Source organism: Geotrypetes seraphini, chromosome 6 (genome assembly GCF_902459505.1).
Source record: "Geotrypetes seraphini chromosome 6, aGeoSer1.1, whole genome shotgun sequence".
NCBI lineage: Eukaryota > Metazoa > Chordata > Amphibia > Gymnophiona > Dermophiidae > Geotrypetes > Geotrypetes seraphini.
In genome coordinates this window covers 31,845,134-31,867,905 of record NC_047089.1, presented here as the reverse complement: position 1 = coordinate 31,867,905, position 22,772 = coordinate 31,845,134, and the positions used below count along the sequence as shown (strand labels likewise).

General features: G+C 41.7%; 1 protein-coding gene across 1 annotated transcript in view; it reads right to left on the bottom strand.

Annotated features, from left to right (window-relative positions):
• Nucleotides 1-22,772, bottom strand: part of CNTN5 (contactin 5) — a 1,460,727-nt gene that overhangs the window by 298,723 nt on the left and 1,139,232 nt on the right. Inside the window, 3 exon segments of the mRNA XM_033947995.1 lie at nt 9,085-9,235; nt 13,616-13,745; nt 21,258-21,394. Coding sequence (XP_033803886.1) covers nt 9,085-9,235; nt 13,616-13,745; nt 21,258-21,394 — 418 coding nt within the window.

Genomic DNA, 22,772 nt, shown 5'->3' with positions numbered 1-22,772 from the left:
CTGCTTTGTTTAATTTAACAAATAGAAAGGTGGATTCTAAACCCCAAAATTTGCATACTTAAATTTTTATTTACTGAACTTCAATGCAAATAAAGTTGAAAAAGGTAAATAGCATTAGCAATACACAAGTTCAAAGAAGAAGAAAAATAATTAAATGCATAACACACAGACTATCTAAGGGAGAAGTTGGCTCTACAAATGTGCAATTTTTAGTATACATTAGATTTAACAACATTAGAATTTTTACTGCTAATAAAATTGATCTAACATGTATTAACCCGCAAATCAACATCTTGTGATGAAGCTGCACACCTCCCATCTTACTTTGAATCAGTGTATCGCAAACTGTGTGCCTCCTGAGATTTCAGGCGTGCCGCGGCACACTGGGCAGGAGGAGAAGGCGCTGGCTGACTGCCTACAGGACGCGCCTCTCGCGGCGAAAAGCACGTCCTGTAGGCAAATCAGCCGGCGCCAGCCCCTCTCCTTCTCTCTGGCCCTCTTCCCTGCTGGCATCCCTCCACTGGCGTCTCAGGGTCCGTCTGGAGGGCCTTCGCGCAGGCGCATGACATCATCGCAGCGACGCCCGCGCACTTCCGGATGCCTCGAGCCGCGGTCCCTACGTTTAGTAGTACCGCGGCTCGAGAGAGCTTGCGGGACATTGCTTTGAATGGGAAAAGCTAAGTAACATTACGCCTCTCACATATACCTTCAGAGCAAATGTGGCCAGGAAACCTACTAACATCTGGGATTGGTGCTCTGAGGGGCAGGGCTGGGGGTGTCCAGCAATCGTCAGGTGCTTTAAATAAGGAGAGAGGTGGAGCTAGGGAGCTAAGAGGAAAGCAGCTAGTAACAGAGCTGCTCTGAATGAAAAGAACAAGATGGAAATAAAGACAAATACTGAGAGCCAAGTGAAGGGAAGTAATGGAGGTCTTTAAGGGAGTAAATGAGCACAGTTTTTTTGTTATTAATATTAGTACAGTGGTGACTCGCACAGCGAACGCTGCGCACAACGAACTTTATGTCTTGCTTCCTACAACGAACTTCGTTTCACACAACGAAGTCGCCCGAGCTGCATCCTTCCGCGCAGGCACTGCGCTTAACTGCCCTCTCTCCGCCTGGCTCCCTGTGCAGTGGCGGACCGTCGGCTCGCAGGGGCCCGGCGCCTACTGCTGATGCGTTGGGGGGGGGGCGGAGCTACTCTCGCCGCTTCCCCGATGCTAGAAAAAAAAAATGAACAGTTAAGTCCCAGTTTTTGCCGCTGAGACTCTGCCCTCTCTCACTGTAAAATTAGACTCTACTTAGTCTGTCTTTAAATTTAAAAAATGTGTGTTGTTTTAAAAAACAATTATGTTTTTAGATGTATCTAAATAAAAATAATAACAACAAATTTATCTTTTTTTATGTCATCTTAGCATATTTTATGCTACAGAACGAATAATTTTTTTTAACATGTATTGTTATGGGAAAACGCGTTTCACATAACGAACTTTTCGCATAACAAACTTGCTCCTGGAACGAATTAAGTTCGTTGTGTGAGGCACCACTGTACTTTGTATTTGAATAGTCCTAAGAGCACTTTTGCTTGTGGGAGGTTGGTAGTCAATGTTTATCTGTGGGTGATAGAGAAGTGTGTGGATTATATTGAATTCTCAGTGCTGAAAGAATGGGTGTCGGAGTCAAAGGCTACCATGCTAGAATACAATTACATTTACCTGTATAGAGGATTTCTTTTTAAAAATTTTCATAGTAAAAGGTTTAGACTATAGCAGTTCTACAATGTATTTTAAAAACAAACAAAACCCTATACAAAGCTTGTTTTCTGCAAAACTCTGTCAAAACTTGACCAATTTCATAAGTACATAAGAATAGTCTTACTTGGTCAAACCAATGGTCCATCAAGCCCAGTAGCCCGTTCTCACGGTAGCCAATCTAGGTCACTAGTACCTGGCCAAGGTGTAGCAACATTCCATGCTACCGATCCAGGGCAAGCAGTGGCTTCCCCATGTCTTTCTCAATAACAGACTATGGACTTTTCCTCCAGGAACTTGTCCAAACCTTTCTTAAAACCAGCTACGCTATCCGCTCTTACCACAACCTCTGGCAATGCGTTCCAGAACTTAACTATTCTCTGAGTGAAAAAATATTTCTTCCTATTGGTTTTAAAAGTATTTCCCTGTAACTTAATCGAGTGTCCCCTAGTCTTTGTAATTTTTGATGGAGTGAAAAATCGGTCCACTCGTACCCCTTCTGCTCCACTCAGGATTTTATAGACTTCAATCATATCTTCCCTCAGCTGTCTCTTTTCCAAGCTGAAGAGCCCTAACCTTTTTAGTCTTTCCTCATACGAGAGGAGTTCCATCCCCTTTACCATCTTGGTCGCTCTTCTTTGAGCCTTTTATAGCGACACTATATCTTTCAATATAGTTTGGGATATACGTTACAATATATTTGGGAGGTACGTTAGCTAGATTGTGAGCCCACCGGGACAGAGAGGGAAAATGCTTGAGTACATGATTGTAAAACCGCTTAGATAACCTTGATAGGCGGTATATAAAAAAATCCTAATAAACTTGAATAATAATAAACTTAATAATATATCATCCTGAATAAATTTTGAATAAGTCTACACTTAACGCTGGCCATCTCACCTAAACAATGTCACTTCACTTACTTCATATGTGGTTATTCAACTATTGCAATGTTTTCTTCAACCTGATTGGGCCCAGCCACTCACTGACTGGTGATTAGTTGAAACCATGCCTCAAAACACGCTCTACGCTCACCCTGTTCCACCTCTTTTCTGGAAACCTTTGCTCCAGTCTGCGTTCACAAGAGGATGAAATTTGGGAGACATGTTAAGGCACCGAGTTTGTCAGCTTTTATCCTGAGGCTCGATGAGGGCACTGAGCTTGTGGCCAGTGTATATATTGTAAGCATGTGCTAGTGGAAGATAGCATCAGCATACCTTGTACATCTGGTAGAAGATATGTATTGAGGACAAACACTGATTGCGATTCGTCAGTGGTGGTGGTATAAGGTAGAGGGTGTCCTCGTAATAAATACTACATTGGCCACACTAAAGAGTGATAAAATTACATATCGCGGAACATTCATGCAATATCCTCAGAGAACGACAGCTGGCCCCTCTGATAATGCATTGGCAGGAAGCAGGACACACGGAGGGGGATTTGAAGTATATGGTTCTCATGCAGGCTGCAAAATTTAATGGAGGAGGTGTCTCAGTTCTTGTCACTGAGAGAACATAGGTGTATTTTTAATTGGTATACATTGATTCCTCATAGGCTCAATGCTGAAATAGACTGGTTCCAGTTATGAGTGTCAAAATGAATTGGTGATTAGATATCGAGTAGCTTGGCTTCATCCAATGCCCTTTTTGCTGTTTGTGACGTTTAAATCAGGTAGTATGAGCTTGCAATTGTTTTAATCAGCAAGGATCGACCAGACTTTGGTTCATTTGCCATTCATGTAATAGAAGCTGAGAAAGGTATTAAATATATGTTAGTTGGAATTTGAGTATTTTAACCCCCTCTTTTACAAAGGTGCGCTATGCTTTTTAGCGTGTGCTAAACGCTAAACGCCCAAAGCTCCCCCCCCTATATTCCTCCCTGTCAATGATCAGCATCCTCCAGTCTACCTGAAATGCTAACGTTGTACCATTTCAAAATGTCCCACGCCTGCCTGCCGCTCCCTGCTGGCCGCCACTGCACGGCAACTCCATGAAGGGGAGGTAAGGGCCAGCGTGTCATGCCAGACACTGCCTTCCTCCCTCCCTGCCGCGTTGGAGCCTGCCTACCCTCCGCTGATTCCTCCTCCTCTGACCCGGGTCCACTGCTGCACCGCCACTCAAAGAAAGTAAGGGAAGGGCCAGCGTGCAGCGATTGCACGTCGCTGGCCCACTAGCCTTCTCCCGACGTCAGAACTGACATCAGTTCTGACGTCGGGAGAAGGCTAGTGGGCCGGTGACATGCAATTGCTGCATGCTGGCCCTTCTCTTCCTTGAGTGGCAGCGCGGCGGCGGACCTGGGTCAGAGGAGGAGGAATCAGCGGAGGGTAGGCAGGCTACAATGCGGCAGGGAGGGAGGAAGGCAGTGTCCGGCACCGCACCCTGGCCCTTAATTCCCCTTCCTGGAGTTGCAGCGCAGTGGCAGCCAGCAGGGAGCAGCAGTGGCAAGCAGGCGGCAGCAGTGGCAAGCAGGCTGTCAGCCCGCGTACCCCCACAACGCGTGAGACATTTTGAAATGGTACAACAGGGTGGGTGGGGGGTATTTTTAAAAAAGTTACCTTCGCTTCATAGGACGCACCAAAATTTCCACCCAATTTTAGGTGGAAAAAAGTAAGTCTTATGAAGCAAAAAATACGATAGTCCAGTTGCCAATGAACTACAAATACAATTTAAAAACTAACAACAAAGAGTTAAGGGTGCAACAAATAACTATTCAAGGGTTTTCAAAAACGTAGGTCGACTCTTGTCTGCTTTAAAGAATTGACTAATGCATTCCACATCAGAGAAGCTCGATATAAAGATGAGGCCAATTGCTTATGAGATCGGAGGCATCTAACAGTTGGGAAAGTGAAGTGACAACTGTTCCTGAAAAGAATGGAAATTTTGACCAGAAGAGAGATGAAGATGAGTCAGCACGTATGATATAAGATTTTAAAAACACATATGCAGATTTTAAATTATATTAGGGCCTTAATCAAAGCTAATGAGGTTTAAGAAAATATGGAGAGATTCCATCAAATTTGCCAATTGAAAAAAAAAATCTGACAGTATTCTGTGTTGTCTGTAATCTTTTTTTATGAGAAGTTTGAGCAGCTAGTCCAGTAGTCCAGAACCCCCAATCCACTGAACTGAACAAGTACGCACGATGACATTGATAAAATATTTAATAATAATAATGGGTCATAAAATTTCATTTACCCTCTAAGCAAGTAATAAAGCAAGGACTGGACACACTCTAGATCAGGGGTGTCCAACCTTTTGGCTTCCCTGGGCCGCATTGGCCAAAAATTTTTTTTCTGGGGCTGCACAAACACGAAAATGCTGCAGCAAGACAGAGGAGGGAGCCGGCAAGATGGTAAACACCCGGAGGCAGCAGAGGAAAACACTGCTTCGCCCTCGACTGGAGCTGCACAAAATACTTCATGGGGCCGCAGTTTGGACACCCCTGCTCTAAATCTTCATAGACTCAGTTATAAAGTTAAACATTGATATTCTGCTTCCATGATTCAAAGCAGGAAGTAATTCACTGCATATGGGCTTTTTTTTTTTGGTATGGAATAAAATTTTTAATAGAGAAGTAATTATGCCATTTACCTTTTAATAGTCAAGGTTATTGGCTTTTTTTTGTTCCAATTTGTAATATCACATAATTCCCATTATGATCTGTCCACTGTAAAATTATACCAAGATTTATGTAAAAACTGACAAGAAGTGCTATGTAGCTCTCAAAGGAGAGCACATTTCCCTTCCTAAGCATTTTTTTTTTTCTGAAATTTTTTTACAGTTTTTACTGCTTTATATTCATTAAATTGCCATGTGGGGAAGAAAAGATCCATAAGTATTTAAGTGCTTAGAAGCTTAAATTCTTAAGCGTTTCAGATGCTGCACCTATTAAGGACAAATTAAGCTGGGGGAAGTAATCTGGAGGACCATAAGTAAAATCTTTCAAGTAATTAATGATTTCCTCTTCTTCTTCCATTGTGGGACAGATCTCAGCCGACTTATAGAATGTTTTACTCTTACAACAGTAAATGAACTTCCCATTAGAAACAGAATTTATGAACTGTTACAGGAAGGTGGCAATTGGTAAGGGGTATAAAAAGAACTGGAGTTACAAATACAGCCAAGTAGAAATAATTCAGAATTTATTATCTATTTGTTCTTTTGATTGACGGTCTCAAGAATTTATTGTTTATTGTTTATTCAGGTTTTTGATTAAACGCTTTTTCGAAACTACAAAGCGTTGTACAAAATATAAAATTAACATTTAAACAAAAATTTAACAAATAAAACTTAGATTACTGTGATAACACATCTATTATTAATTGAATAATAATTAAAAAAAACTACATGACTGACAACAAATATGTACTAGATAAAAAGGACCGAAAAGCCCCTGGACACGAATAGGAAGAGTGGGAGAAATACAATCGGTATAGAAAATGTGAGAAACATTTAAGGTAAACACAAAAGGGAATTGGGAAAATAAATGTAGGAAACAAGATTAAGTTAATTACTAAAACACAGTTGATCAATTAAAAGCATCTTTAAAAAGAAAGCACTTTAAATTGCTTTTAAATTTTTGTAAGTTTTTTTCCATTTTTATGGTTATATCACTCTGAAATGCACAGGCAAAAATAGTCTTTATTCGCAAAACCTTAACCGTTAGATGATAAATTATTCTCATATCGGAGACAACAGAAAAATAATTAAAAAATGAAACAGACGTTGGAAATAAGACGATGCTTTTCTATTGGACTAACTTAATAGATATTGGGCCTTGCATTTCAGGCCAGCACAATGAATTCATGTTAGAATACTTTAATTCCTCAAGCTCAGTCTTATTATCTATTTCGAAAAATTCTTAAAACTTATTTGTTTGAGAAATACTTGACTTAATTGTAATTGTATTTTCCAAGGAAAATTTGATGCTTAAGCTTGTAGTTTACTGTTTGTTCCACTGTTTTTGCTATGAACCACCTTGAACCGAAGGTTTGGCGGTATATAAGAATAAATTATTATCATTATTTGGCAGACCGCCACTGACATTATACTGGAAATTCAATATCATGCCCTGTCTGGGCTTTGGCATTGAATTTCCAGATATATGGAGCTGGCAAACACATAACCAGTTAAGACTGATATTTGGCATTATCTGGCTATGAAAAACTGCATACTTACTGTATAAGAACACAAGTAAAGCCATACTGGGTCAGTATCCTGTTTCAACGATGGCCAATCCAGGTGACAAGTACCTGGCAAAAACCCAAGTAGCAGCAACATTCCATGCTACCGATCCCAGGGCAAGCAGACTATGGACTTTTCCTCCAGGAACTTGTCCAAACCTTATTTAAAACAAGCTACTTTAACTGCTTTACCACATCCGCTGGCAAAGCGTTCCAGAGTTTGAGTATTCTCTGAGTGAAAAAATATTTTTTCCTATTGGTTTTAAAAGTATTTCCCTGTAACTTCATCGAGTGTCCCCTAGTCTTTGTAATTTCTGATGGAGTGAAAAATCGATCCACTTGTACCCCTTCTACTCCACTCAGGATTTTGTAGACTTCAATCATATCTCCCCTCAGCTGTCTGTTTTCCAAGCTGAAGAGCCCTAACCTCTTTATTCTTTCCTCATATGAGAGGAGTTCCTTCCCCTTTATCATAGTCGTTGGAACAGGGGGAGCCTCAGGTGCCATGGCACCCCCAAAATTTCCTTCTTCCTATCATCTCCCCTCTCCTGCAAGATGTTTCCTTCCAGGGGTGGTGCTGAAGGGCCCAGAGCAGCCCAATGCTCCACCCCCCCCCCCTGTATTCCTCCCTGTCAATGATCAGCATCCTCCAGTCTACCTGAAACAGCATCTTCCAGGACACCAGCAGCAGTTCAGAGATGCTGCTAATGACCTTCTTGGAGCCTCTCTTCTGACACAAACCACCCCTGCATAAACTGGAAGTTGTGTCAGAGAGGCGGTTTGTGTCAGAAGAGAGGCTCCAAGCAGGTCATTGGCAGCATCTCTGAATTGCTACCGCTACGGTGTCCTTCTGGAAGATGTCATTTCAGGTGGAATGGAGGCAAGAGGGTGGAGGGAGCGAAAGAGGATAGTTGGGGCTATGGAGCTCAGTGTTGAGTCACAGGGCTGGGACTTACAGGAGAGAAGTATTTCTACCCAGGCTGGGGTTATTCTAGAGAGGTCACCGAGGGAGAAAAAGGAACTCAAGTTTTCCCTAGAAATAGGGGGAGGCAGGCCTTGGAAAAACAGACTGATGCCTGCAGAAGTTTGGCTGGGGTAAGCCAAATTCATTCTATTTTATGTGAGCAAATGATAACAAAAAAAATTTTCTCTTTATATGTAATTGTGTCTTGGCTGTATATGTGTCAACCTCTCTGGACAAGCCAGGCTAGCCAGCCAAAAAGGCTAGTCTCTCACACCCTGGAACTGTAGAATTAGAGGGATAAATGCCTTTGTTTCAAAATTCTATCCATTCTGGAGACTGGTTTCATTTTGGTTTCTTCTTAGGCACAGTTTAACCAGTTAAAGATAGAGGGCATGGAGAAGTGCATGGACATGGCATAGTTTACCCATCAGTGACACAATTCAGTTCTCTCAGGTTAATGTTAAACAGTTAAGTCAGTTGCATTTTACAAGGCAGCCATTTTGAGCCACATATTCATTTGCTAGATATTGGCGTCTTCATTGTTAAAATTTGTAGTCACAGCACTGTTAAGTAACCAGAAATTTATTTTGAGATATCAGCTCCATCTTCTGAGAGAAAATAGTTCAAACTCTGTAGCTAATCCCTTACAAAAACACATTTGCGTTTTAAATCATGCATAGTATTTTAATATGAAACATCAGCTTTGGAAATGCAACAAATATTTAATTCTGTCCAGTAGTGCCTGACATTCCCCTATCTCTTAAAAATGCATTCCCCCCGTACCTCTTGCAGTTGTTACCAGCAGTGAGCAGGGTCTCCTACCCTCTGCTTACATCAGCTGAGCCTGCCCTCTGATGTCATTTCCTGATACTGTGAACAAGAAGTGACTTCAGAGGGAGGCTGAAGACAGCCTGGAGACCCTGTTCACTTTCGGTAACAACTACAAGAGGTACGGGTGCCTTTTTAAGAGACTCTCCATGCCAGGGGAGAGATGCTGGCACCTATCCCCCCTCCCCCCATTAATCCCATGTTTCACCTGTCGCTCTCCTTTCCTTAAACTCTTATTGCCTTTATTATTTATTGCAATCTACATTGATATCTTGTTTGCCTTTTGTGGTATATCAAACAAAATCAATCAATCAATAAAGTTAAACATGGGAATCATCAGGTTCACAAATGAGATTTCTAACCTCTTATTCTGTCGTACAGCTTTATCGCCTTTTTTCCATGAGATGATCGGTTTTGGAGAGGCATATGGTTTGCACTCTGTAATTACTTCTTGACCCTTGGTGATAACTATTGTTTTCTTTAGTTCTTCCTGTTCAAAAACAGGAGCCGAAGCTGTTGCAACATAAAAAGGCAAAAAAAAAACAAACCAAAAACCCCATGAATACTAGACAGGAACAATGAAAGATTTCCAAAACCGTCCACTTAAACAGATGGCTCATCATGCGATTTCAGTTTTCCTTTTGAATATCATTGAAATTTAGATTCTAAGGCATCGATAAAGAATATGATTCTAAGCCATGAGCAAACTGAAAAGGCAGAACTAGCACCTCATTATTCTTCAGTAAATTAAAAAAAAGGCCCTTTCTGGCAACAGGATTTCAAGCAGAATGATTATTTGTCAAACTCAGCAGTTTTGGAGGAGTTTCAACAGCTGAGTAATTGAAAGGGATAACTTTCTTCTAGCCACCTGCAAAAATGGGAAAACTCTAAAGGCGAGATAAAAGAGAGACAAGAACCCAATGGTGTATGACATTAAATTTGTTTTGACCTTTTCATTCAAAACAGGTACAGCAAATACACATGTGGATTTGAAAAGATTATTGGTAATGAGTTAAGGTGGAGAACGTCTAGTGTTTTCAAAACTACCAGAGCACACTTTCATGCTGTAGAATATTTCAAAGCAGGCAGTAATAGTCACTAAGGGCTAGATTCACTAAGCAAACCGATCATGTACCGATCATGTTTGCGACCCGATTTTCCTCCGACCTGATTCACTAACCTCTCCGATCCGATTCCCATCCATGCATGCAAATGAGGGGAAACGGCATGCAAAGTAGGAAGGACGTGATTCACTAAACATTTTTCTGGCACACCGACTGGCTTGCCGATCCAGTCGCTTGTGCAAAAATCCTGCTCTCAGCCCCGATATTCCTGCCTTTGTGCCGCCCTGCTTAGCCCCGATTGTCCTGCCTTTGCAGCCTACTCTCCTGCTCTGCCTCCCTTCCCTGCAGCACGAGCCTGTGGTTTTAACCCATTTTAAACCTGTGGGCTCACAAGTAAAAAAGTAAAGTAAAAAAAAAAGTAAAAATAAAAAAAGCACGGACAGCAAACACACGCGCAGACCATCTACAGGCAAAGAAGATGGTCTGCAGATGTGCACGGATTGGTAACGATCGGACAGGTAAGTGAATCTAGCCCTTTGGCCCAGCCAATCTATACGCCTAACTTAATTATTCAATTAGGCTTAATTGGCACTGTTAATTGAAAATTGTAATTAAAAAGTGATTAAATAAAATTAATTAGCCAGTAGGCGCCTATCACTTTGAGGTGGGTGTCTACTCTAAGGCACCTACCAGAAAGTAGGCATGATTAGGTTGTGGGGGAGGGCGGATTTTGAGCGTGGTTTGGAAGTGAAGTAAATAAATCACTTTTTTTTTTTTCAAATTTCATGACTGCAAACTACTTAACTTTTAACTGGACAATTTGATGAATTGGAGGTATTCTGGTGGCAAAAATCCTTTATAAGGGATATTGAAATTTATATCACTATTCAACTAAACTGGATATTCCAAATATATTCAAGAAGGTTAAATGGACCATCAGAGGTGAGCTTCTCAGTGTATTTCAATGAGAGCTTATTTCACCATTCACTTGTCATCCAACCTTCAGCCATCTTCCTTCCAATGGTAATACTTATCTTTTAACAAACATATCTTCAGCCACTAGTCACTATTCTCATCATGGTCATGGCGTCTTTTCAAAGCTAATGATGTCTCAGTCATGAGACATATTCAACCACTAGCATTAAAGGCTAGACCAGTATCCACTCAAGTTCTTTATTAAGTCTCCATGGCTTATAGCGTTTAACATATAAATCCATTGTTATTCCTTAAAATTCAGTTTATGTTGAATAAAGTGGCAAATTATAGATTCTGTGGAAAGTGGGTGGTGAATTCAACATAGTGACCACACTTAGACCACCAGAGATATCATGTGGGCACAGGTGGGTTGGGTGAGTTGGGGAGAAGGGCCCGGGAGGCCACCAGAGATATCACGGACCACCACTTGGACTACCAGAGATATCATGTAGGCCCGGGTGGCCCGGGTGAGTTGGGGAGAAGGGAGTTGTTTATTATGTGGCTGGATGGGGGCTTTAATGAGGGCCAGAAGGGATATTGTGGGGAAGTAGAAGGCAAAAAAATGGTTATGCGGGTCCTGGCCAATATACAGCTAGGACCTGCATAAGCTAAGGCATTCAGGGCCCTTACAATTAGGCCCAGATTTTCAGTGCTGGTGCCCAGACATGGCTTGGCACTGAAAATATGGGGCTAATCTAGCCTACGATGGTTAGGGAGGGAGGCATCTTGTAGCAATATAGAAATTAGCAGTGGTAGTAGTCAAGGCCAGCATTAGGGGTGGGAAAATAGGGCAGTTGTCACTGAGGGTCCCAAACCTGCCTGAAGTTGAAAGATGGATAACCTGCAAACCAGTTTTGGGGGCTCCCTCCCTAGCATCTGCCCCATACCCCATCATGTCTAGCACCAATTCCTGGTAGTAGTTGAAGTAGCTAAAAGTTCATTTGCAATTACACTGCAGAGTTGAGGAGGGACATTTTTGATAGGATGTCTAAATCTCATTTTGGATATTTCCAGCAAAATGTCCAAAGTCAGGGGCAGAGAAATGGCCATTTTCAAAATTGCCAAAACTGCTAGACGTCTAAATATATATATTTTTTTTCTAAAATCATCTGTTTGGATGTCTTGGCTGCCAAAATATCTAGACTTCCAGAACATCTAATTTTATTCACCATTTTTGACCACAAAAATGTCCAAGTTAAAAATGGATACCATTTAGACATGGTCAGCATTGTAATGGACTGACCACACGGACATGCCAACAGAGTAGTGGGGCAACTGCTGTGAACTTCACATAAAGGGTGCCAGATGTAATCTCACCATAACCCCCTTATAGTTTATGGTGAGCCCTCCAAACGTTCCCCAAAACTACCATATCTACCTAAGTATAGGTCAGCCCACATCCCGCCCAAATACTGCCCTAACCACCCCTCCAGATATGCCCCTTGGCACAATGGCATTCAGAGGCCTAAAATGTCCTTGGATACATCCAGAAAATCGGTTTGATTATCAGCACTTGAACAACCTGCCTTTTAGATTGTCCAAGTGCCGACTTGGGTGGGTTTTTAGATGTGTTTAAATTTTGATTATTAGCTCCTTAGAGTAGGGGTCCCCAAAGTCCCTTCTTGAGGGCCGAATCCAGTCGGGTTTTCAGGATTTCCCCAATGAATATGAATGAGATCTATGTAAATGCACTGCTTTCAATGCATATTCATTGGGGAAATCTTGAAAACCTGACTGGATTCAGCCCTCAAGGAGGGACTTTGGGGACCCCTGCCTTAGAGTTTATTACAAATTTTGTGTTACAATGAATATGTAAAATGAATCGACAAATTCTGAAAAATTAAAAAAAATGAACCAATTTTTTTTTTAATTTTACTTGTGCATATCACTAATTCTTGTGTAGTAGTGTAGTTTTAATAACAAGCCTCATTCCTGTCATTAGGCTAATTAGTTCAACTCCAGATGGGGAGGACATACATGTGACTGGTGAATTGCTGTCATTTAAGAGGAGAAACCTGTCACAAAACCATGGAGAGATAAAGGATTTATATATTCAGGACGTGATAAAAACTTGTCACAAATCAGAACTGAAAAGACATGACAAAAAAAATGTGATAGAGGGAACAGCTTCCTTATTAAGAAAAGCTTAACTGTTTAGAGCTCTTCAGTTTGAAGGAGAGATGGTTATTATAGTACGTGATGCAGGCTTAAAATCACAAGTTTGGGGAACAAAAGAGACACTTATGTTTTGTTCACATAGTAATAGAATTGGGGACATGCCATGAAACAAACTGGTAGCCAATTTAAGACAAAATTTTAAAGAAGTGGGATTTTTTTTTTCTGTCAATACAACTAAACCGTAGAATTTGTTGTCAAGGTAAGTATAAAGGCTATTTTTAAAATACATTTGGACAAGTTTTCTAGAAGACAGGTCCATTAAGAATGTCTAACCTGATAAATTTGGGAAGCAGCATTTCATATTTCTAAAACTGAGCCCCATTCAATTAATTTTTGAGTTTAATGGGTAGTCTGACCATAATGTAATATCTTCTGGTTTTTACTCGTACATAATTAGGGCAGACATTTGAGATGAGTTATTATTGCACAGTGCTTGGAACCAGCCAAAAACAACTTCCAGTTTCCTAATTTGATTTAAAAAAAACCCCAAAACAAAACCCTTTCATTTGAAAGCTGCAAGAACAGCTGTAATTGCAGCTATCTTCAGTAGAAGTTGGTGAGGTCAGCAGATTAGAGACTCGAATGCTGAGGCTTGAAAAATTAAAAACCTTGAAAACAAAAGATTTATGTACAATCTGCAAAAAAAAAAAAAAAAAAAAATGAACTCTATACTCACCTAGAACCTTGAGCTCTGCACTCCCATAAATAACTCCGTGAATATTTTCTGCCAAGCATTGGTACATTCCAGAATCTGACTGATTCACATTGTGTATCATCAAGACACCATTAATCATCTCCACCCTGCTCTGTAATAAAATAAATAAAAATCCGATTTACAAAGGAAAAATGGAGAGTATTTACTTTACATTAACTTTAGGCCAAGGAGAGTAGGTTGTTTCAAAGGGGAGAGAAGAAGGGCTTAGCAAGACTAGGGATGTATAAGTCCAACATTTTGGTTTTGTTTTCCATGGTATTTACAGAAATTTTTGTTTTATTCAGATTTTTGTTTAAATATTTGTTTTGGGAGTGATATATTCCCTTTGCCACCTACTTTTTTATTGTGCCCAAATGTGGGTACTTAGTGAAATTTTGGGCCTGACGTTCAAAGCAATTTAACTATCTGCCGACTTTGTCAGGGTTAGCTACTAATATTCAGTGACACTTAACTGCCATTGAATATCGCGGTTAGGTCTGAACTCAAAGCCACCTATGTTGGAGGCATTCCGGGGGGCAGAGAAAGCAGTTGGCCACTTACGTGCTGATATTCAGCCCTTAAGCGGGCCTTGTTTGTCACATAACTGGGACCGCATAAAAGTCTGTCCTGGTTTTTTGTGGTAACCCATAGCCGCTTAAGAGATGTACAGTGACTTAAACTGCTACAGTATGTCTTAACTGGCTTTAAAATTATCAGATGTTCAAAACCGAAGTCCATGCAGGTCCCAACTTTGAATGACCTTCAATAACTCTGTCACCTGTGTGCCAAACACTCGCCGCCCAACAGCTGAAAATTGACCCTTTTGAATTTACACATAAGCACTCGACCCTAGTAAATTTTCATTAAGACCAATTAGGAGCATAACTCTCAAAGTGAAGAGCATAAGTCCTTTGGATATTGGGTCCAGAACTGAAGAAGAGTTGTTGCTCATCCCTGGAATGTTGAAGATGTACGGGGAAGGGGTGCGTGCTCGCAGTAGGGGCGGGGGGGGGGGGGGGGGCGGGGGGGGGTGCCGTCGCACCCACAAAGATGGTGCCCAGTGTGGACTGCCCCCGCCCTTCCTTACTACGCCACTGATGGAAGTAGCACCTAGCTTTAGGCACCATATATAGTATGGCCCTGATAATGTATAGTACAATACTGTATTACATGGATACCTGCAGCACTTAGGGTTCCTTTTACAAAAGTACGCTAAGCATTTTAGTGCGCGCTAAGCATGCGCGAAACGCTAACGTGGGCATGTTAGTCTATGGACGCGTTAGCGTTTAGCGCACGCTAAAAATGCTTAGCGTACCTTTGCAAAAGAGGGGGGGTTAGGTGCTAACACTTTCACCAGCTCTATGGCTGGAGTGGGTACTCAAAGCCTAACTTTTCAGCACGTACATTCCCGGTTATAAAGGAAAGTAGGCGCCTACTTTTCTTTATAAAATAAGCTGCTGCCTAGCACCATGTTATAAAATTGCCGTGAAATGTCTATTTTTCTAACTTTCCCTCCCTTTTACAAAACCGCTCATAGTGAGCATCGGGAGCAGCGCAAAGCATTCAGCGCGCCGGCCTGCGCTAAAAACCTCTTTTGCGGTTTTGTAAAAGGGGGGAGGGTCTATACCTCCAAGCAGATAGTAGAATAAAATGCAAGTGATAGCAATAACAAACATCAAGGATTTGTGCAGTGTTGTTTAGATAAAATAAGGTTTTGAAGTAGCTTGTTAAGATCAGGAAGTCATATGTTATTGGATATATAATAATAATAATAATAACTTTATTCGGAAAAGGGATGTAATGAAATAATAATAACAGTTTATATACCGCAGGACCGTGAAGTTCTATGCGGTTTACAATGATTAAAAGATGCTACAGATTAAGTAGAATTAACAAAGTTAAGAGTTAGAACAAGCTCCGTTCCCGTATAGGGAGGAGCGAGGCCAAATCGGCCGAAGCCGGAGCGAGAAGATGGGAGGGGGGAGGGGGAAGGGAGGAGGAGAAGGAAACACCAATCAGCGAGGGAAGCCGGGGGGGGGGGGGGGAGGATTAGGAGAAGAAGGGGAAGCGGAAGGGAGGTCGCCCCTTTTCCCGACGGCGATCCAGGGAGACCGATTAAGAATTAACAAAGTTAAGAGTTAGTGATTAACAGCTCTAGAGATCAGTTGTTGTGGACTAATATTGTATGGGTCAGTTACCTAAGTACTTCAGGAATAGATGTGTATTTAGGAGTTTCCTGAATTCCCTATACGTAGTAGGCACGAGCTGTTGTTCCAGATCTTTACCCCATAATGCTGCTTGATGTGAGAAAAGATGTTGGTGATGACTTTTAAATTTACAACCTCTGACCGGTGGAGAAACAAAGTTCGGGTGTGAGCTTTGCCTATGTCTGTTGGTTGTGAAAGAGAAAAGGTCTGTTATATAATTAGGGGCTAAGCCATAAAAGAACAAGCTCCGAACCACATAGGGAGGAGCGAAGACAAATCGGCCGAAGCCTTGGGGGCCAATCGGCTAGGTGCAGGGGGGGGGGGGAAAGGGGGGGGTAGGATAGATTAGGGTGAGCGGAGGGGAGGTCGCCCCTTTCGATCCGGCTTCACACGAGGCGGACGCGGCTTCCCTCCCGCTCACCCTCGACTAAAAAAAAAAAAAAAAAAAAAATTTTATGGAATCTCTTCACCTCTTGGTTCCCTCTCTGGCTTTGTGCCTGGAGGTGAGCGGGAGACTGCCGCGTCTTCGTGGTCCCAGCAGCCCAAACGCTGTAGGGGATCTGCGGGTAAGAGCGCTGGGGGGCTTGGACGGGGTCGGGCCACAACCTCTGACCGGTGGAGAAACAAAGTTCGGGTGCGAGCTTTGCCTATGTCTGTTGGTTGTGAAAGAGAAAAGGTCTGTTATATAATTAGGGGCTAAGCCGTAAAATACCTTGAAGCAAAAACAACCAAACTTGAATTTCACACGTGCCTCCGTCGGCAGCCAGTGTAGAAATCGATAGGAAGGTGTTACACGATCGAACTTCTTCAGTCCAAAAAAGTAGCCTAACCGCTGCATTTTGTACCAGTTGCAATCGCCGCATATTCTTCTGGGAGAGTGCCAAGTAGGCGATGTTACAATAATCAAGTTGACTCAGTATAAGGGATTGTACCAGAATTCTAAATGATGAGACAGCAAAATATGTTCTAATGGACTGAAGCTTATATGCAATTACTAGGAAATCTTGTTTTTCGGTGGCAGGTCCAAATGAATGAGATACCGGGTGAAATACGATTTTATAAAAATGACTTACAGCTTAGGAAATTGCTGAAAACATTACTTCTTTGTCCAGGCTTGTAATTAATATTAATAATTTATATTTAAAAGTGAGATGGTGGGATCCGATTTAGAAGACAAGAGATTATAGCAATTTGGCTGCTAGGTAGCAAGGTTGGAATTTTAAAGTGTGGTTTGTAAAGTCTGATGAATGTGATTTTTGTCTAATGATATTGTGAATATGAGATTGTGAATCGCTTAGGGCTCCTTTTATCAAGCCGCGTTAACCCCCGCGCTGGCCTAAAAACTACCGCCTGCTCAAGGGAGGCGGCAGCAGCTAGCGCAGCCGGCGGTTTAGCGTGCGGTATTCCGTATGGTAAACCGCTAGCGCGGCTTGATAAAAGGAGCCCTTAGTTTATTAAGCGGATTATAAATATTTTTAAATGAATAAATACTGTTCCTAGACAAAGACGTCTCTGCTTGCCTCATACAGTAGAATAAGCCACGGCTATGCTAATTTTTCAAGACAGATGAAAGTATGGCACAGATTCAATGGCATAGAACATAAGAACATAAGAACTGCCATCTCCGGATCAGACCTTCGGTCCATCAAGTCCGGCGATCCGCACACGCGGAGGCCCTGCCAGGTGTACACCTGGCGTAATTTATAGTCCACCATATCTTTATATGCCTCTCTTAAGGAGATATGCATCTAGTTTGCTCTTGAAGCCTAGGACGGTCGATTCCGCAATAATCTCCTCTGGGAGGGCATTCCAGGCGTCAACCACTCTCTGAGTGAAGCAGAACTTCCTGACATTAGTCCTGAACCTGTCCCCCCTTAGCTTCATTACATGTCCTCTAGTCCGTGTCAAATTGGACAATGTAAATAATCTTCTCTGCTCTATTTTGTCGATTCCTTTCAGTATTTTGAAGGTCTCGATCATATCCCCACGCAGTCTCCTTTTCTCAAGTGAGAACAATCCTAGTGTTATAAGTTTATCCTCGTATTCCAGTTTCTCCATACCCTTCACCAGTTTTGTTGCTCGTCTCTGCACCCTCTCCAGCAGTTTTATATCCTTCTTTAGGTAGGGAGACCAATGTTGGACGCAGTATTCCAAGTGCGGTCTGACCATTGCCCTATAAAGCGGCATTATAACTTTCTCCGATCTACTCGAGATTCCTTTCTTTATCATGCCCAACATTCTATTTGCCTTCTTTGCCGCTGCCGCGCATTGTGCCGACGGCTTCAGGGTCCTATCTATCAGTATACCCAGGTCCTTTTCTTGTTCACTCTTCCCCAGAGTTGCACCTGACATTGTATACTCGTATTTAAAGAAAAGCTGGAGAATATATGAATCAAATCGACGCTAACAATTTCACAGCTCTACAACTAGCAAAATCCTTTGTATTTTTTCAGCAGTGGGGAAACAACCATTCTTTCGCTAAATAATCGGTCTGTTCAGCTTGAAACTGAGATCCTTTCTATAATCTGCATTATTTTAGTTTTATTGATTCATTTTATCCCAAATGATGTGCACAGAGAATGGTGATCCAAGACCAGGCAGGCAAAGACACCAACAACCAAGGTCAAAACTGACAGCAGGTCACCAAACTTGACAATCTTGTAGCTACCTCAGAGTACGTGGCTGGCGGCATCAGTAAAAGCAGAATGTGTTTGGCACAGTGACATACAAGACCCAACGTGGTATTCAAATTCTGTTTAATTAATTGCACAGTTTATTGATTTGCAAAGGTCACAGATGCATTCACTGAAACACAGCCATCCGGTTTTTTTTCTTGCATTCGCTGTTTAACCAAAGCGTTCCATAAATTTGCACGTGCAGAAGTTTCATAGAAATTTAAACATAAAGCTAAGTTTCAATTAGTACATGAAGATATAAAAATCTTGAAAACAGCAGTTGATAGTTTAATGAAAGACAAGTTGGTGGTTCATAGAAAAATTGAACAGGTAGAAAACTTTAACAGAAGACTCAATTTGCGTTTCTTGAATTTCCCAAAGACTTTTAGAAATATCAGCTGTAGAACTCTTTAGGAAGTACTTAATACAAAATTTAAACTTCTCTCCTGAGGCTATTCCCCCCCATTAAACAAGATTTATTATTTGCCTATGAAAAAAAACAAACCCTGGGACTGAAGTGGAGATAGAAAATCAGATTCAGCAAGTTCCTACTACCATGGATTTGGACAATTTGTCAGCTATACTGGAGACTACAACAACAATTGTGTCTTTTATTTTTCAACAAGAACTGAATTCAGTATTGAAACTTTATTTTCGGAAATCTCAAATTCCTTTTTTTGGGTCAACGTATCTGGCTTTTTCCTGATGTAAATAAAGAGACTCAAACAAGAAGGAAATCCTTTCTAGCTATGAGACAAGAGGCTAAAGAAATTGGTGCAGTTTTCAATTGATGTATCCATGCAAATAAATGCCTTATTAAATATACTTTCTTTGTTCCAGACCATTTGCGAGCCTTCCTAGACCTGAAGAAAATCTCCAGGGGGTAAAATGGGAAGTAATTAGATTGTTAAGGGGCCAATAAGCCGTTAATGCCTTTTCATTTATTTATCTTTTCTGTTTCTTCTTGTATAATTTGGTCCCCAATATTAAGCTTTCTCCCCTTCCAAATATTTTTGAGATCTGAGGAGAAATATTGGACTTTTATTATGTTGATATCCTGTGATATATATCGTTTTCTTTCGATTTGCCTACACAAGTTGTTTTACTTGTATATTAATTCAATAATTATAAATAAATAAAAATAAATTTAAACCTACATTTTTTTTAAGTTGGTTGACAACATGTAAAATGAACTCCTACAACAAAACCATTTAATTTAATGCAGCGCTTATATACCGCTAAATCACCACTCATTTTCCTACTTGTCAAGAGGATTACTATGATGAGGTTATACTAAGTAATAAAAGCGATTCGGTTAAAAACATATAAAATTATGAGGTCGGAAAGGGAAGAAATAAGGATAAAAAGAATTATACATATATTTTTAAAAGCAATGCAATATGAAAAAGTATTTTACTCGGTACCCACAGGCTGTACACTTACGATAACACCCTTCCCCCTCCACAATGCTCAAGGCCCATTGAGAGTATCAATAGACTGAACATCTTCCGCTACATAACTGCCATGTTTCATATGGAAATCAATTAATTTCCATTTTAATGGGTTCACTGTCACAACTTTCCGACAGCTATCTCACAGTACAACTAAGCTATGGGAAGCCTAGCGGATCGAGCAGCAGGTTCAAATCCCACTGGCATTCCTTGTGGCCTTGGAGAACTCACTTAACCCTCCACTGCGCCAGGTACAGACCGAAGGGCACTTTGATTAAGCTGTGTTAAGCCACTGTGCAAGTTAGACGGCAGCGAAAGCCTGCAGTGCCCGCTACTGCATTAAAGCATCCTTTGCGTTAAAAATTCTGCCTGCCGATAGCACCGTTGCATTTACCGCCCTCTCCACGGCATGCTGCGGGGATAGCTTGTTTGGTAGCTTTTGGGGCATGGTTGCCGTCAACTCGTGTCGTTACCACACAGGGCAGGCGTTCAGGCCTAGATCGGCGCACGCAGCCGGTGTGCTCACCCAATCTAGGCGTCTAACTTAATTTTCTTAATTGGCTTATTTGACGCTGTAAATTGAAAGTGCCATTAAAAAAAACAATTAAAAAAATTAATTGGCTGGTAAGTGTCTACATCGAGGTGTCGACCAACAAGTAAGCATAGTTAGAAGTGGATTTGGGGCAGATTTAGGGTGAAGTTTGGGTGTGGATGGACTTAGGTGCCGGTAGGCGCCTAACTCAGGCCAAGAAAACCCTAAATGGCAGTGTGCCTAAGGATTGAACGTCTATTGGTGCCTAAGAGAGCTTAGGTGCTACTAGGTGCAATTCTTTTGGTGGGAGTCTATATGTCATATTTTTAAGATGGAACGATGTATGGCTATACATCAGGGACATTATAAGAAGTTTCTGAAGATTTGGGAGCCATTGACAAAATTTTGCAAAGAGTGATTGGAGATTATACCCTTTGATCATACACGTCCAGGGTGGGTGGGTGGGAGGGCGTGTTGGAATGTATATTTCAATTTCTCTATTTGAGTGTATTTTTTTAATATAATTGGGGGGGGGGGGTGATATATCTATTTGTCATAAATTATAATTGTAAATGTATTTAAGTGCTTTTATAGAGTTATATGATATGATTGTATTATATCCTGCACTTAATCAAGGCTTTAAAATGAATAAAGAAATTTTTTAAAAAAAAGAAATGTTGGCCTAAGTGCTGCCAACATAACTTTTAAAGTAAAAAGTCTACGTATATAGACAAAGATATTAAAAACCTGCAGGCTTACCTGTGGCTGGAGTGGTATTCCATTCCTTAACCAACGATGGGTGGGTCTTGGTTTCCCACTAGCTTTGCATTCCCACCTCAGCAGTTCTCCACTGTCTAATTGGGTGTTATTAATTCTTTCAACCCAATGTGGTCGAGCTGTGGAAGAAGGCAACACATTACAGTGTATTACGATACAAGAGTTCGTATATTTCACCAATGCGGATTACAAGATGCTAAAAAGCCAGGCAACCCCTGGGGAAAACACTTATCCTCTATGATAAAACCCTAAGCGCGCATGCGCACTTAGGAGGTCGTGATCCCTGACAGTGTGGTGTCTGCTTCCGTGGCCGAATTCTATTTGCAGCCCTTGCGCCGGCTTGCGGCACGTGCAGCGATTTCAGCGGCGGTGGCGGTTTGACTCCTGCACTGCTGCGACACTAGCGAACGCAGCAGCCACGGGGCATTTGCTAGGCCGGCCCACTTCGATAATGCGAAGTGGGCCGACCTAGCAAAAGCCCCGAGGCCGCCTGGGCTAGCGGATGCTGAACAGGGGGAGCAGGGAAAGGAGAAGGGATACTACTGGACAGGTGGATCAGGTAAGGGGTGCTGCTGGACCTCTCCTCTTTTCCACATCCTCCTGAGTACCTCTTGAAACGTTCGCTGGTCGGCTTCCTTTTGACGTGATGTACCTGTCTTATAGAAAAGCGTGCAGCCAGATGTGTGTGCAAATTTTAATGAGTGCTAATTAACATCAATAATTGGTTGTTAACACTCAATTATTGATTGGTTAAGAGTTCATTACTCAATTAATTTGTGCACGCGTCTTGGGTGCACACAAATTTTGGTGCCAAATCTGAGTGCCATATACGCGTAGATTCCGGGGGGATAATGTGCAGTGAATGTGCAAAAAGAGACTAACACGCAACCACATTAAAGGATTTTTTTTTTTTTTTTGCAGTAGTTTGCCTGTTATCGTGCAGTAAACCATAGCTTTAATGAATTTCCCAGAATGGCATGGGTATGGAAATATTAGGTGATGGGAATAAAGCGCGCCGGACAATCACGCTAAGACAAAAACGCTAAGACAAATGCTCGTAGGATGTCAGCGCGCCGGATTTAAAGGTAACTTTAAAGCGCTCGAGGGAGTGTGTGGAGGGGGGAACCCCCCACTTTACTTAGAAGTGTTGCCGCTGCCGTTGGGAAGGGGTGGGGGGAAACCCCCCCCCCCCCCACTTACAGAGGGAACTATAATTTTTCACTAAAACACTGGGAAAATTACATTTTCCTCTCTAATGCGGGGGAGAGGGGGGTTCTTCCTCCCCCCAAACTCCCCAATGGCAGCGCCAATTCTTCTACGTAAAATCGGGGGTTCCCCCCCACACACCCCCTCAGAGTGCTTTAAAGTTACCTTTTAATCCGGCACGCTGATGCCCTGTGCACATTTGTCTTAGCATTTTTGTCCTTGCGCAATTGTCCCACGCACTTTCGTCTATGAACTGAAATATTATTCAGTTGGTAAATTATACTTAACGTG